This window comes from Zingiber officinale, chromosome 3A, assembly GCF_018446385.1.
Source record: "Zingiber officinale cultivar Zhangliang chromosome 3A, Zo_v1.1, whole genome shotgun sequence".
Taxonomy (NCBI): Eukaryota; Viridiplantae; Streptophyta; class Magnoliopsida; order Zingiberales; family Zingiberaceae; genus Zingiber; species Zingiber officinale.
This window is the reverse complement of record NC_055990.1, coordinates 117,439,045-117,452,081: the sequence shown is the minus strand read 5'-3', so window position 1 is coordinate 117,452,081 and position 13,037 is coordinate 117,439,045. Positions and strand designations below refer to the sequence as shown.

Sequence of the window (13,037 nt, the reverse complement as noted above, 5' to 3'; positions counted from 1 at the left end):
TGGATGCAAAGAAGGATAAAAAGGCACGTGCATACATCCTGCAGTGTGTCCCCGAAGACATCCTTCTCCAGATCGCAACAAAGAAGACGGCGAAGGAAGTCTGGGACAGCCTCAAGACGAGGTACCTTGGTAGTGATCGGGTAAAGAAGGCACGTGTACAAACATTGAAGAGTGAGTTTGACGCTCTCCGGATGAAAGAGACCGAAACGATTGATGAGTTTGCTGGCAAACTCAGCGCCCTAAGCAGCAAATTCTCCACCCTTGGAGCCACACTTGAAGATTCCTCGTTGGTAAAAAAAATTGCTCGATTCTGTCCCTGATAAATTCTTCCCTATTGTTGCCGGCATTGAGCAGTTCTACGACCTTGAGTCTATACCATTTGAGGAGGCTATAGGGCGACTGAAGGCGTACGAGGAACGAACGCTTCGATTACGCAGCAACACCAACGGCACTGAAGGAGAGCTCCTATTTACTCATGCCGAATGGCAAATGCGACAAAAGGGGAGTAGCGTGGACACTTCGTCAGGAGGCAAGGAACGTGGGTCCAACAACTCTAATCGTGGCAAAGGGCGTGGGCGTGGGCGTGGGCGTGGCCGAGGGCGCGGTCGTGGTCGTGGTACACAGCGCCAAGATAGTGCAGGAGGCACTAGCGGCAACGACAGTGGCACTCGTGACAAGAGACACATAAAATGCTTCAATTGTGAGAAAATGGGGCATTATGCGTCTGAATGCTACAGCAAGCGTCGTGGAGATGAGGCTCACCTCACTTGCGCCACCGATGAAGAGCCAGCACTAATGATGACCATGTTCCACGAAGAATCTCAGCGGCAGGATACCATTCTGCTCAGTGAAGAGAGGTTGCTACCGGAGGTGTACCGGGGCGTCAAGAAAGGTGAAGACAAAGACGTTTGGTACCTTGACAATGGTGCCAGCAATCACATGACTGGACATCGCGAGAAGTTTCAAGAACTAGATGAAACTATCACCGGGAGGGTGAGGTTTGGCGATGGATCAACCATTGAGAGCGTGGGCGAGGGGCCGGGGGTGTTCGGATGCAAGAAGGGCGATCAGAAGACCCTCCACGAGGTATACTACATTCCGAAACTTTGTAGTAATATCATAAGCCTTGGTCAGTTGACAGAAGCTGGGAACGAGGTGCACATGGAAGGAGATACCATGAAGGTGATTGATAGGAGCGGGAAGCTCTTGATGCTGGTAAAGCGAACGCAAAATCGCTTGTACAAGATAACCTTGAAGACATTCAAGCAAGTCTGCCTCCAAGCAAGCCTAGAAGACCCCACCTGGTTATGGCATGCAAGGCTCGGACATGTAAACTTTCATGACTTGAAGCTGTTGGGGGAGAAGAAATTGGCGGTTGGTGTGCCACTATTGCCCCAGACGAACAAGCTTTGCGAGGTGTGTGTGATCTCCAAACATGCAAGATCGTCATTCCCGCACCAAGCAAACTTTAGAGCGACGAAGCCGTTGGAACTTCTCCATGCTGATATCTGCGGGCCAATTTCACCAAGTACACTTGCTGGTAACAAGTATTTCTTTTTGATTGTTGATGATTGCACAAGGTGGATGTGGGTATTTGTCTTGACAGCAAAGAAAGATGCATTCCAAGCATTCAAGAAGTTCAAGTCCGTGACGGAGAACACGACTGAGTACAAGATCAAGACACTTCGGACAGACCGTGGCGGTGAGTTTCTATCCACGGAGTTCACTCGATTCTGTGAAAATGAAGGAATTGAGAGGCACCTTTCGGCTCCCTACACACCCCAACAGAATGGCGTTGTGGAGCGTCGTAACCGCACAGTGATGGCTATGGCAAGATCTCTCCTCAAGGGTACACATATGCCGGCAAGGTTCTGGGGAGAGGCGGTTAGGCATGCTGTCTATCTGCTAAACCGTCTCCCAACTAAAGCGCTAGGAGAACGTACTCCATTTGAAGCTTGGATGGGGAGAAAGCCACATCTTGCCCACTTGAAGGTGTTTGGTTGTATTGCCTATGCAAAAAATACAACCCCTCACCTTAAGAAACTTGACGACAGAAGCTCACCTATGGTATACTTAGGAGTCGAAGAAGGCTGCAAAGCTCATCGTCTATTTGATCCAAGGCATAACAAGCTACAAGTAAGTAGAGATGTAATATTTCAAGAAAATAGTGAATGGACATGGAACGCAGGTGCTGATAAAGAAGACTTACCTGAGTTTGTGGTGGTGAATGCATTCAACACCGACGAGGTGATTGTTACTGCAGACATTGAGGCAGCGGCGGAAGATGTCACACCATCATCAAGTCTATCTACCCCATCTTCGACAAGAGCATCAAGTCCGTCTACACCATCATCGAGCACCCAAGCAACTACCTCACCCGAGTCTCATGAAGGGCCAGTCCGTTATAGGTCCATTGCCGATATCTATGCCAACACTGAGGAAATAGTTGGTATTGATGAAGAGGAGAATGAGGTAATGCTGATGATGTCAGAAGAGCCGACCTGTTACCAAGAAGCTGCAACCGAGGCTTGCTGGTACGAAGCAATGGAGGAAGAACTGAAGACTATTGAGATGAACAAGACTTGGACCCTAACTGAGCTCCCATTAGGCCACAAACCTATCGGCCTAAAATGGGTGTTCAAACTGAAGAAAGATTCAGCTGGAAAAGTGATCAAGCATAAAGCAAGATTAGTTGCTAAAGGCTATGTGCAAAAACAAGGCATCGACTTTGAAGAAGTATTCGCACCTGTCGCTAGACTTGATACTATTCGAGTCATTCTTGCACTTGCAGCAAATCAAGGCTGGGAGGTACACCATCTAGACGTGAAGTCGGCATTTCTGAACGGAGAGCTGGAAGAAGAAATATATGTCACTCAACCAGAAGGGTTTGAAATACAAAATCAGAAACACAAGGTGTACAGGTTATCCAAGGCCCTCTATGGACTGCGGCAGGCTCCACGAGCTTGGAACATGCGGCTGAACAGGAGTCTGAAAGAGCTCGGCTTCAAAAAATGCAATCAAGAACATGCAGTATATACAAGAGGTAAAAGAGAAGCTAGTATACTTGTTGGAGTGTATGTTGACGATCTCATCGTGACAGGAAGGAGCACAGAAGGAATAAACAAGTTCAAACAACAAATGATGACAGAATTTGAGATGAGTGATTTGGGTCTTCTCTCCTACTACTTAGGAATTGAAGTGGAACAACAGAAGAGCCGAATTTTACTTAGACAATCAGTCTATGCCAAGAAAATTCTATCTCAATTCCAGATGGCAGACTGTAATGCCACAAAGCAGCCGATGGAACCCAAGACACAACTGCATAAAGACCTGGAAGGGACTCCAATTGATGCCACGGAGTACAGGCGCGTCATTGGCTGTCTAAGATATCTGTTACACACACGGCCAGACCTATCATATTCTGTCGGCATGGCGAGCAGATACATGGAAAAGCCTACAAGCATGCATCATAAGGTGGTCAAACAGATCCTCAGGTATTTAAAAGGTACAATCTATTTTGGGCTTGCTTACACAAAGGGACCCCAGGAAATTAGTATATTCGGCTACTCGGATAGCGATTTAGCCGGCGATCTCGACGGGAGGAAAAGCACAAGTGGAATGACTTTCTATTTTAATGAAAGTCTGGTGTCCTGGAACTCACAGAAGCAGAAGACAGTGGCGCTTTCATCTTGTGAGGCAGAATTCATGGCAGCCACAACTGCAGCCTGTCAAGCTTTGTGGTTAAGAAGCCTTGTCAGTGAATTAACCAGTGAAGAGCCAAAACCGGTGACTTTGTTTGTTGACAACAGATCTGCTATAGCTCTCATGAAGAATCCTGTATTCCATGGTCGAAGCAAGCATATAGATACAAGGTTTCATTTTATCAGAGAATGCATTGAGAAGGGACAGATTGTGGTGGAGTTCGTTAATACCGGAGAACAGCGAGCCGATGCGTTAACTAAAGCATTGCCAGGAGTGAAGTTAGCTGTCATGCGATAACTACTCGGCGTCCGTGATCTACAATCATGTCCGGATTAGGGGGAGTAATGTGAGCAAATAATCCGGATAAATTCAAATAAATCGGACATGATAAGTTTTAGTTATAACGTTTCGTTTAATATTTTTGATAACTTAGCCTTTCCTATTTTATAGCTTACGTGGCATTATTTCTATGGTTTAAGTGATGTAAGATCTTATCACTTGTGGTGTATATATACAACACAAATGTGAATGGAAATAGCAGCACGGCAAGATTAATTTTTCCCAAGCTATTACGTTTCTTTTGTGTTGGTTTTTATCTTCTTTATTATTTTTGTATGTATTGTCGGGGTGCTGCTCATAGATTCTGAACCAACATCAACTCTCCCAAGTCCTTCACTGGTTCTATTCTTCTACTTAGAATCTCCTCCTCCAGTTGTAACTTGTAAACCTCGACAAAGACCCCGCGGGTCATCCGAGCCGGTATGGGACAGGAGTTGCTGCAATGAGGCCGCCGGGTCGAAACTCAGTGGCAGCGGGGGAATAAATCCCCTATCCCTGTATCCCACCCGGTCCGTCCCATACTAGCTCGGGTGCTGTGATTTACTTCCCTCACGATGGCCGTGGGTCCGGTCGGTGGGGGCTCTGGGGGCGAGGGCTTCACCTTTTGCTGCAATTGTAAACCTCGACAAAGATAGTGGCGTGATGTATGTCCCTCTTCCTCCGAATGTTCAAGAGATCTCCTCGGGGAGTCTCAGCCAAGTAGTCAAAGTGGCAACGATCACGATTGGCCGGAACGATCGGTGTAAATGTAGGCAGTTCGCCGCGTCGAAGTTGGGCGTCGTCGATGACGCAAACTTGCACGGATCCTGAGGTCGTGGTCGCGTACAGTTTGCCTTTGTGGAAGAGAATGTCCTGAATTTGACTGGTGTCGTTTAACCAGAACCAACTCTCGTGGCCGGAGCGGTTGAAAAAGATGCCGGGAAGAAAATAGTGGACGAACGCGACGGTGTAGTCGTCTCCGAGAGAGGGATCAGCGGATAGGATTGCTTTGTAGGGAGGAGTACCTATCACCGATTTACTGAATGAAAATTGTCGACGTGTTCGGATATTGGAGCGCTCATCGTTGTCGTGGATGAGGTCGAGGGGATTGGAGATGACGGAGGGGAGGTCTATTTGCGAGCCGGTGATCGGGTTTAGTAGTCGGAGCAGCCCCAAGCTCGTGTCGTATGTGATGACCCAACCGTGACCGGAGCCGATAAGGAACCGGCGGCTTATGGGAGGGTCCGGGAGGGGGATGGTGTACTCCCTTCCCTCGTCGAGAGTGTAGAAGGTGGCGGCGGAGGAGTCCCCGTCAGAGCTGCCCCCCAACATGAGCCAGGGGCCCTGCCCCTTGAACTGGAAGCGTCTGCTGCGCGTGATCACCTCGTGGGCGGTGGCCGACCACGAGACGCAGACGGCGGCGGAGCGAAGCAATTGAGGAAGGGAGAGTTGGGAGAAGATGAGAGAGAAGAGATCCACAGGAAGATCAACCCATCCGCTGCCAGCCATTATAGAAGGATTTACTAGAATTTACAACATGCCGCTTCTTGTTACCCTGATTTTATAATCTTTTCTACCCTATAGGATTTCTTTCTCAACAATTTTATTTGTTTCTATTTTTTAGTAGATTGAAATAGTAAAAAAAAACAAACAGATTATATCAATTATGCCTTTTTTTTATTTTAAAGAAATAAAAAATTAAATAAATTTATTGACAATCTTATTGGATTAAATTGAAGTTGTCAGAATTAAATTACTTTCGATGTTTTTTAAAAGATGATATTTTTAAAAATTATGTCTTTTTTTTTTTAAATTTTTTTAAGGAAATAAATTATTTAAATTCCAACTTTATAACCCTTCTACTATGGCCTTGTAAATTCGAAATAAAAGTTTTAAAAATGAATGAGAACCCAATTAAATTCATGCTTAAATATATTTTGCTTTAAATTAGTTTGGTGCATTAAAAAAATTTTTTAAAAAAAACTGAAGGAATTTTTTTTTAATAGATTTCTTTAATATTTTGAAACAGAAATTCAAAAACTGAATAGAGAATTTTTCTATAAAAAATTGGAACAAACTATTCTTTTCTACGCGATCAATTAATGGATCCTCGTATCGAAAGTAGCAATATTATTGTTGTCGCTGCAATCAATATCTACCAGAATACCCTCAACTATATATGACATGTTGGCAGGGGATTTCTCATATCTTCCGGCCAATAACCTCTCGCGCCTCCAACTTGTCTCCAATTAGTTCCATCACTTGTTCACCTCTGATCCCCGCTTCGTCCTCATGCAATCCTACCACAACAGCCATGCTTCCGGTATCTTCGTCGACGCCTATTTCCGCCAGTACTTTTTCCTCCTTGATTCCGACGCCAGCATAACCCCAGCCTCCTTGGATATCCTCTTGGCCGATGATGTCAAGATTCTTTGCTCCAGTGGTGGTCTCGTCTTCTACCGGAAAAGAGACCCTATTTTCTACGGTATATGCGCCTATAACCCCAACCGTGGTAAATGTTGCCTCATTCCTATTCCCCCCGACGGCGATGGCGACGATGCTTATGCACTGCGCGCCAGCAGTGTGGCCGACGAGTTCACCAACTACGTTGCACTGCGCGCCAGTTTGGCCATCGAGTTCACCAACTACGGTGACGGAATTACATGCGACTACAAGCTCATCTACCTCACTCCTACGCCAGAATGGTCCAACTTCTACCGTTGCCGAGTGTACGACTCGGCTTGAAGTTTCACAATCCGGTAGTGCACCAAGGAGCCGCCTTCTGGGCCTCCGACTGCTTCGGCCATATCAAAGCCGATCCCTACGTCATGTCGTACGACATCATCACCGGGGATATTGAGTTTCTTGGAATGCCTGACGAGGGCGTCGACGTGGAAGGAAACGACGAGATCAGCGTGGCAATTTGGGAGGAATCATGGCTTTGCTTGGTGCATTACAGGCCACGATCCGGCACGTTCATGCTGTGGAGATGGTCGGAGGAATCGCATTCGTGGGTGACGTTGCAGGAGTGGATCTACTCAGGGAACACGGAAGCCGTTGGGTCATTGTTGGTGTGCAACGGCGGGAGGGCGAAGGGGATGTTATTGGTGTTCAGCGTCGAAGATGAAGTTTACGTTTACTCGTTCAAACACAATGATTTAGCCAAGTTGGGGAGGAAGACGGGCTCGTATTACCCCAATTTCACGGCATATTCAAATACTTTGCGGCCTTGCGGAGGAGACGAAGCCGATCGATCTGATTTCAAGATCTGATGCATTAATTAGTTTGTTAACTTTTGATTGAGCTAACTATATAGCTAGCTAGGGATTTATTGTTTCAAAAGTGTTTGATAAATAATTGTCTTCGGCGTCAGTTGTATTCTGGAACAAATTAGTTACAAGTACACAAAGTAATGACATATTCGACAACAAGATGATTGTTCTTTAACTACATGATTTTCACAATCGAACTAGGGATGTTCTGGTTATGACGTTGTTATCCATTGACTGAGGTGTCAGGTTTGAGCCTCCACTTGTGCATGCTCTTATCAATTTAAATCCTTATTTTGGACACTGTTGACTGAGGTGCCGCGTTCGAGCCCTCTTATCAACTTTTTATCCGTCGGATATGTGGTACTGAGACTCCTCAAAAAATTCCTTCGGGGGTTTCTGGGGTATGAGGCCGTGGAGCGGTGGATCCAGTCATGTTAAAAAGTTTACCCTACCTTAGTTTTGAACAACTGAACTAGGAGTGCTCTGGTTATGATGTTGTTACCCATTGACTGAGGTGTCAGGTTCGAGCCCCCACCTGCGCAGGCTCTTATCAATTAAAAAAACCCCAATTTGGGACAATGTTGACTGAGGTGCCGAGTTTGAGCCCTCTTATCAACTCTTTATCCGTCGGATACGTGGTACTGAGGCTCCCCAAAAAATTCCTTTGGGGGTTTCTAGGGTATGGGGCCGCGAAGTGGTGGGCCCAGTCACGTTAACAAGTTTACCCTACCTTAGTTTTGTCCCCGAGGCATGGTACCGCGGTAGGACATCCAGGTTATCACCCAGATATCCGCGGTTCGATCCCCAGCTACGGCGTATTTGCAGGAATTTTCCTCCAAATGGGGAGCGCAATCAAAGGATGCTGGGCGTCTGGGTTAGCTGCCCGCACGCTTCCCGATTTACCCCTGGTGGCCGATGGGAAACTTTCATGGGACTGGACCGGTCACCCCCAGGGATAGTCAATGAGGCTAACTAGGATTATCATTTTTTTTTTAACTACATGATTTCCATATTTAACTGGCATTTTCTTGTCAGTGTTGGAAGATGAGAGGACACCATTTTCCCTTCATCTTCTAGCTCATTCATTTCTTCCATTAATGGAGGAAGATGAAAAGTCATGCTCCTCAATATATATATATATATATATATATATATATATATATATACAAAAGAAAAAAAAAGGGGAGGGGGCTTGCTTTGTGCAAGTTGAAAAAGAGTTCGTCCCATATCGGAAAGGTCATTGTGCAAGGTTCGTCCATGTGTACAAGATTGTAAGAGGATAGAAGAACATTTAAGATTGGTTTGTCCAATCTCGCAAGAGGGATTTGGTTTGTGAACTATGAAGAGTTTTCCGATTCTGTGATCGTTCTTCCGTCAGCAAGTCTTATCGGCGCCGATTGCAGATGATCCGGCGGTTAGAACAGGGGACCCCCATTTTGACCGATGAATAACCGATGGCAAAAGGCGCCCCGACAGGAGTCGGGGTTCCGGCGCTCGATTGAACAGTAACGAAGGGGCGAGCGGAAGTCATGCTCGGCCGTAGACATAAGGTAACATACTGCTAGCAGTCCCCACATAGCACCTTACCGAGGATCTCCCCAGCATACCGATGCATATGGAGGGCCGGACGTGATGTGAGTGCCGACCGGCCGGACGCCCCGGCATGGAGTAGGGAGAGAAGGACAAGGAATATCTTATGACAGCTGTCAAGTCCTATGACTAGACCATACTCCAAATCTGGCGGCAAGGTGTTCTGCTGTCCCATCGAAGACGTGCCTGGACTGTAGCGGTATGGTGTCAGGTAAGCTTTCTGACAAACACATGCCGAGGTATGGGCTAAGGACACGTATGTGTCTCGGTAGGTGTGCGTGAGCTCTTTCACCGCTCTATATAAGGAGCCTTATACTTCGCCGGAGGTACGCGTTCTACAATTTTGGCAGCCACTTCTTCACTGTTAGCTTGCCTGACTTGAGCGTCGGAGGATCGCCGCCGGGAACCCCTTCCCTGCCCGACTTCTGTGCAGGTTCGTCGGAAGTTCGTACGACTCATCGGAGATCTACATCAACGACTCGGAGAGCGCCACGTGCCCAGCGTCCGTTGATTCATCTTTCGGACAGGATCAGCAGATATGCGGGAGATCGTTGTAAATGTTTACAGTTTTCGTGTTTACTGTTTTTCATGCTTAGAACTGTCAACAATGGTATCAGAGCGATTGCCGCCATCGTTAGGCAAGATCGCGACTGGGTTGCGATCTGTCGTAGTTGTCAAGCCTCGAGAAATTGCTAGTTATCGGCATCCGTGGTCGGAGAGTGCCGGCGACCATGTCGGGAGGCTGATAATCGAAGGTAACGACAATCGTGTTCGTCGCGGTAGAAGAAGAGAGTGTCGCGATCGCGACAGAGAAGAGAAGAAGTTGTGCAATAGATTAAACTAACGAAGCAAAGTGAATCTGTGTAATCGATTGGAGTAATCGATTCAAATAGTTTTTTTTTAATCGATTGAGATAATCGATTAAACGAAGATTAATAGTATTAATTACTGTTCATCCGTCAACATTGTTTGAAAAATGATTGTTTTAATCGATTAAGATTTCATGCATAAACAGTATATTATGCTAATCATGCATGAACCGATTGCTCACTATTTAATCAATTGAAATTGATTAATCAAAGTTTGATTAATTGAAAATTGAATTATATCAACTTGATCCCAGATCTGGTTCAAATCATTGGTTGGTTTAACTAGATCAGTTTAATTTAATAATACCTAGATCGGGCTCAAATCATTCATTAGTTTAACTAGTTTGGTTTATTGAATTAATTGGGATGATTTTGATTACATAAGTTGGTTTAACTAAAATGATTAGATTTGTTCTAATGGGTCAGATTTAATACAATAAGTATTGGATTGATCAAATGGATCTGAGTTTGATTAATAAGTCTGAGATTGACTTAAATGGATTGAGATTAACAGAACATAGGTAAGAAATCCCAGTCTAGTTAGATTAGTTCTAACGAGGACATTGGACAGAGCTCAGGATCTGGATTCCCAATCAACCAATCAAATGTATCAGTCGATTTAGACTCCTGAAAATCAAGAAGATTTATTTTTCTTGATTAATAATGTTGGCTCCATGCTTATATAAATTAAATAAAGTCAGTTTTGTACTAACTTATTTGATTTCAATTTAAAGTTGGCATGGATGATTACCAATCTTGAAAACTAGAATAAGAAGAGTTTTCAATCCTGGATAATTACAGGATTTGGGTGTTGATCATTCACTACCGAAGAATCCTAAGGTGGTAGCAGACCAGATATGGAGGCTCTCCGAAGGGAGAACCTTATATGCACAGTTGTGTGTGGAGCTACTTCACCATAAGTTCCTAGAGGAAGATCCTGAAGAATTTGAGAAGCATCCAGGGGAGAATCCTGAAGAATCTAAAGAGGATTCTGGAGAAATTTCAATGATAGATCAAATTAAAAATCTTGAAATAGTTCTATCTAAGATTGCCTCAAATGAGCCCAGATTTAAGGGGATTATGTTGGTCACTGCACCAGTGTCTGTCCTAATGGGAGTGGTGTCAGCTTATCTCGATTGTAAGTGTCACGCCCCAGAGGAGTCTCTGCCAGACAAAAATCCGATGACATCTCCCCTGTACCGGTGACAATATGAAGCATATATATATACAAAATACATCAGCCATATACGGTTGACATATATACACAATAGAAACAACATAACCACGCAATTTAATATACTCAGCCTACCCGGTTGGACAACGATAAAATAAACACAACCACGCAATTAAATAACCCACACGGCTAAAAGTAAACACACAACCACGCAATATATAATAACAACCCACATGGATGAAAGTAAACGCAGTGGAAAATAATAAAATAATATGAATGTAAGACCAACAAAGTCACTAACTAAAATACATGCAACCACCAGACTATACTCCAAAATCCACATCGACTTATTGGAAAACAAAATACGCAAAATCAACATACAATCCAAACATGAACAAAATAAAAAAGAAGACTATCCTCGAGCGTGACGTGGGACTGGCAGCCGGGACTCTCCAAGCATTCATGACTCATCTACCTGTTACCTGGCCAAAGAAAACCAATTTGCGAGGTGGTGAGTATTGGAACTCAACGGGTAAGGAAAGATAGTGCATGAACATAACATATAAATAGAGAATGCCAAAAGGAATACAGTCTCATAAGAGGAATAACATATACTAAAATAAAATCATAATAAATGCTCATACCTGAAACCATATCTTAGGCTCGTAATAGAATGCCAGAAGTAGTACTAATCTGCTACAGTACTGCTCATAACTACAGAGGAAATAGGTAAGGTATATACAAACTTCCAATAAGTTAACCAAGGACTAAATACCTACAACGAGGGTATATCTCAACATAAGCAAGCATAACAGCATAAGTGAGCAACAACAGTAAACAAGCAATAACAGCATATGTAAACAGCAACAGCCCAAGCAAGTATAATAACAGCATATGCACGGATAGTCACTCCCGCCCACCTCTCTACACCATGACCCCTGTATGGTCGAGAGGCTAGGTCAGTGACAGACTGTACACCACTCCAGTTACCACTCTCTCGAGTGGTCGAGAGGACAGTTGCATAGTAGCTAACTAGCTACATCTGCGACGGGGGTCCCTGCTACTCACAACTCCAGCTATCACTACCTATGAGTGACCGAGTGGAAGCATGATAGGACAAGCGGCATCAACTCTAGCTACCACTCTATTGAGTGGTCGAGGATGCGACCCTGTTCAATGACTCTCTCGACCGCAAGAGAGAATTGGTCATTGACATTGTTGGGACCAAATATGTAGCTAGAGGGGGGGTGAATAGCTCGGTGCGCTCGTCGTGCTCTTCGTTGCTTGTTTCTTCAAGGATATGCAGCGGAAAATACAAAGAAACCAACCATAACGCTAACACTAAGGATTTACTTTGTATCCACCTCAAGAAGAGGTGACTAATCCAAGGATCCACACACTCACGCACCCTCCACTAGTAAAAACACTTCTTTATGGTAACTACCAAAGGCGGAGAAGCCCTACAAGTTCACACTACAAGAAGAAAGGGAAAGGGAACAAAATACAAGCAGAAGCTTACAATTTCACACAAGAAAAAACTTAACCCTAGCTTTCTTCTTCGCCTCTTGACTTGGACGTGCCTCCAAGATCCTTCAAGAAATGGCGGTGAGAACTTTGTGGAGATGCTGTTGTTGGATCGAGACGCGCTAGAGGGGGGGTGAATAGCGCTCGTGGCTATTTCGTTTTTCGAGTTCGTAAATCGTACGAGAAACTATCGGAGTAATAAGCAGCGGAATAAAATAATCAACCACAGAGACACAGGGAATTACTTCGTTCGGAGGCTAAGGCGACTCCTACTCGAAGGCCCGCGATCCTTGATCGCTTCCGGTGGGCAACAACTATAATCTCGATAAGAATTACAAGCTTCTTACAAAGAAAGTATTATAATAAAGTTATACCGACAACTTAAAGAAGAGGAAAGCGGAGCTCCGGGTTGTCGGAATGTTGTAGCAGCACTTCGAAATGATTTTGTTAGCAGCACGTTGAAGAAAGAAGGCCTCAAACTTGATGTATTGAAGTGCTGGTCGAAACCCCCTTATAAAGGGTGTTCAAGGCGCCTCCATGCTGCCTGGTCTTCCGCGTGGATCAAAACTGACCTGGTCGAATTTCATC

The 13,037-nt window shown here is 44.9% G+C and overlaps 2 protein-coding genes and 1 long non-coding RNA gene across 3 annotated transcripts; 1 reads left to right on the top strand and 2 right to left on the bottom strand.

Annotated features, from left to right (window-relative positions):
• Positions 1-2,587: 2,587 nt before the first annotated feature.
• On the bottom strand, positions 2,588-3,231 carry LOC122053981. The gene is made up of 3 exons (XR_006132484.1): positions 2,920-3,231; positions 2,747-2,850; positions 2,588-2,659 (listed from the first exon to the last, which is right to left on the bottom strand). It is a non-coding gene; the product is annotated as an uncharacterized LOC122053981 (long non-coding RNA).
• Positions 3,232-3,270: 39 nt separating this feature from the next.
• LOC122050606 (secreted RxLR effector protein 161-like) lies at positions 3,271-3,999 on the top strand. The gene has a single exon (XM_042611499.1). The coding sequence runs from the start codon at positions 3,271-3,273 to the stop codon at positions 3,997-3,999; it is 729 nt and encodes a 242-aa protein (XP_042467433.1).
• A 639-nt stretch (positions 4,000-4,638) lies between these two features.
• On the bottom strand, positions 4,639-5,529 carry LOC122050605 (putative F-box protein At4g22170). The gene has a single exon (XM_042611498.1). The coding sequence runs from the start codon at positions 5,527-5,529 to the stop codon at positions 4,639-4,641; it is 891 nt and encodes a 296-aa protein (XP_042467432.1).
• Between the last annotated feature and the right edge of the window lie 7,508 nt (positions 5,530-13,037).

What these genes read in the sequence shown, in the direction of transcription:
- LOC122050606 (XM_042611499.1), top strand. Translation starts at nt 3,271, where the DNA reads ATGGCAGACTGTAATGCCACAAAGCAGCCGATGGAACCCAAGACACAA.
- LOC122050605 (XM_042611498.1), bottom strand. Translation starts at nt 5,529, where the DNA reads ATGGCTGGCAGCGGATGGGTTGATCTTCCTGTGGATCTCTTCTCTCTC.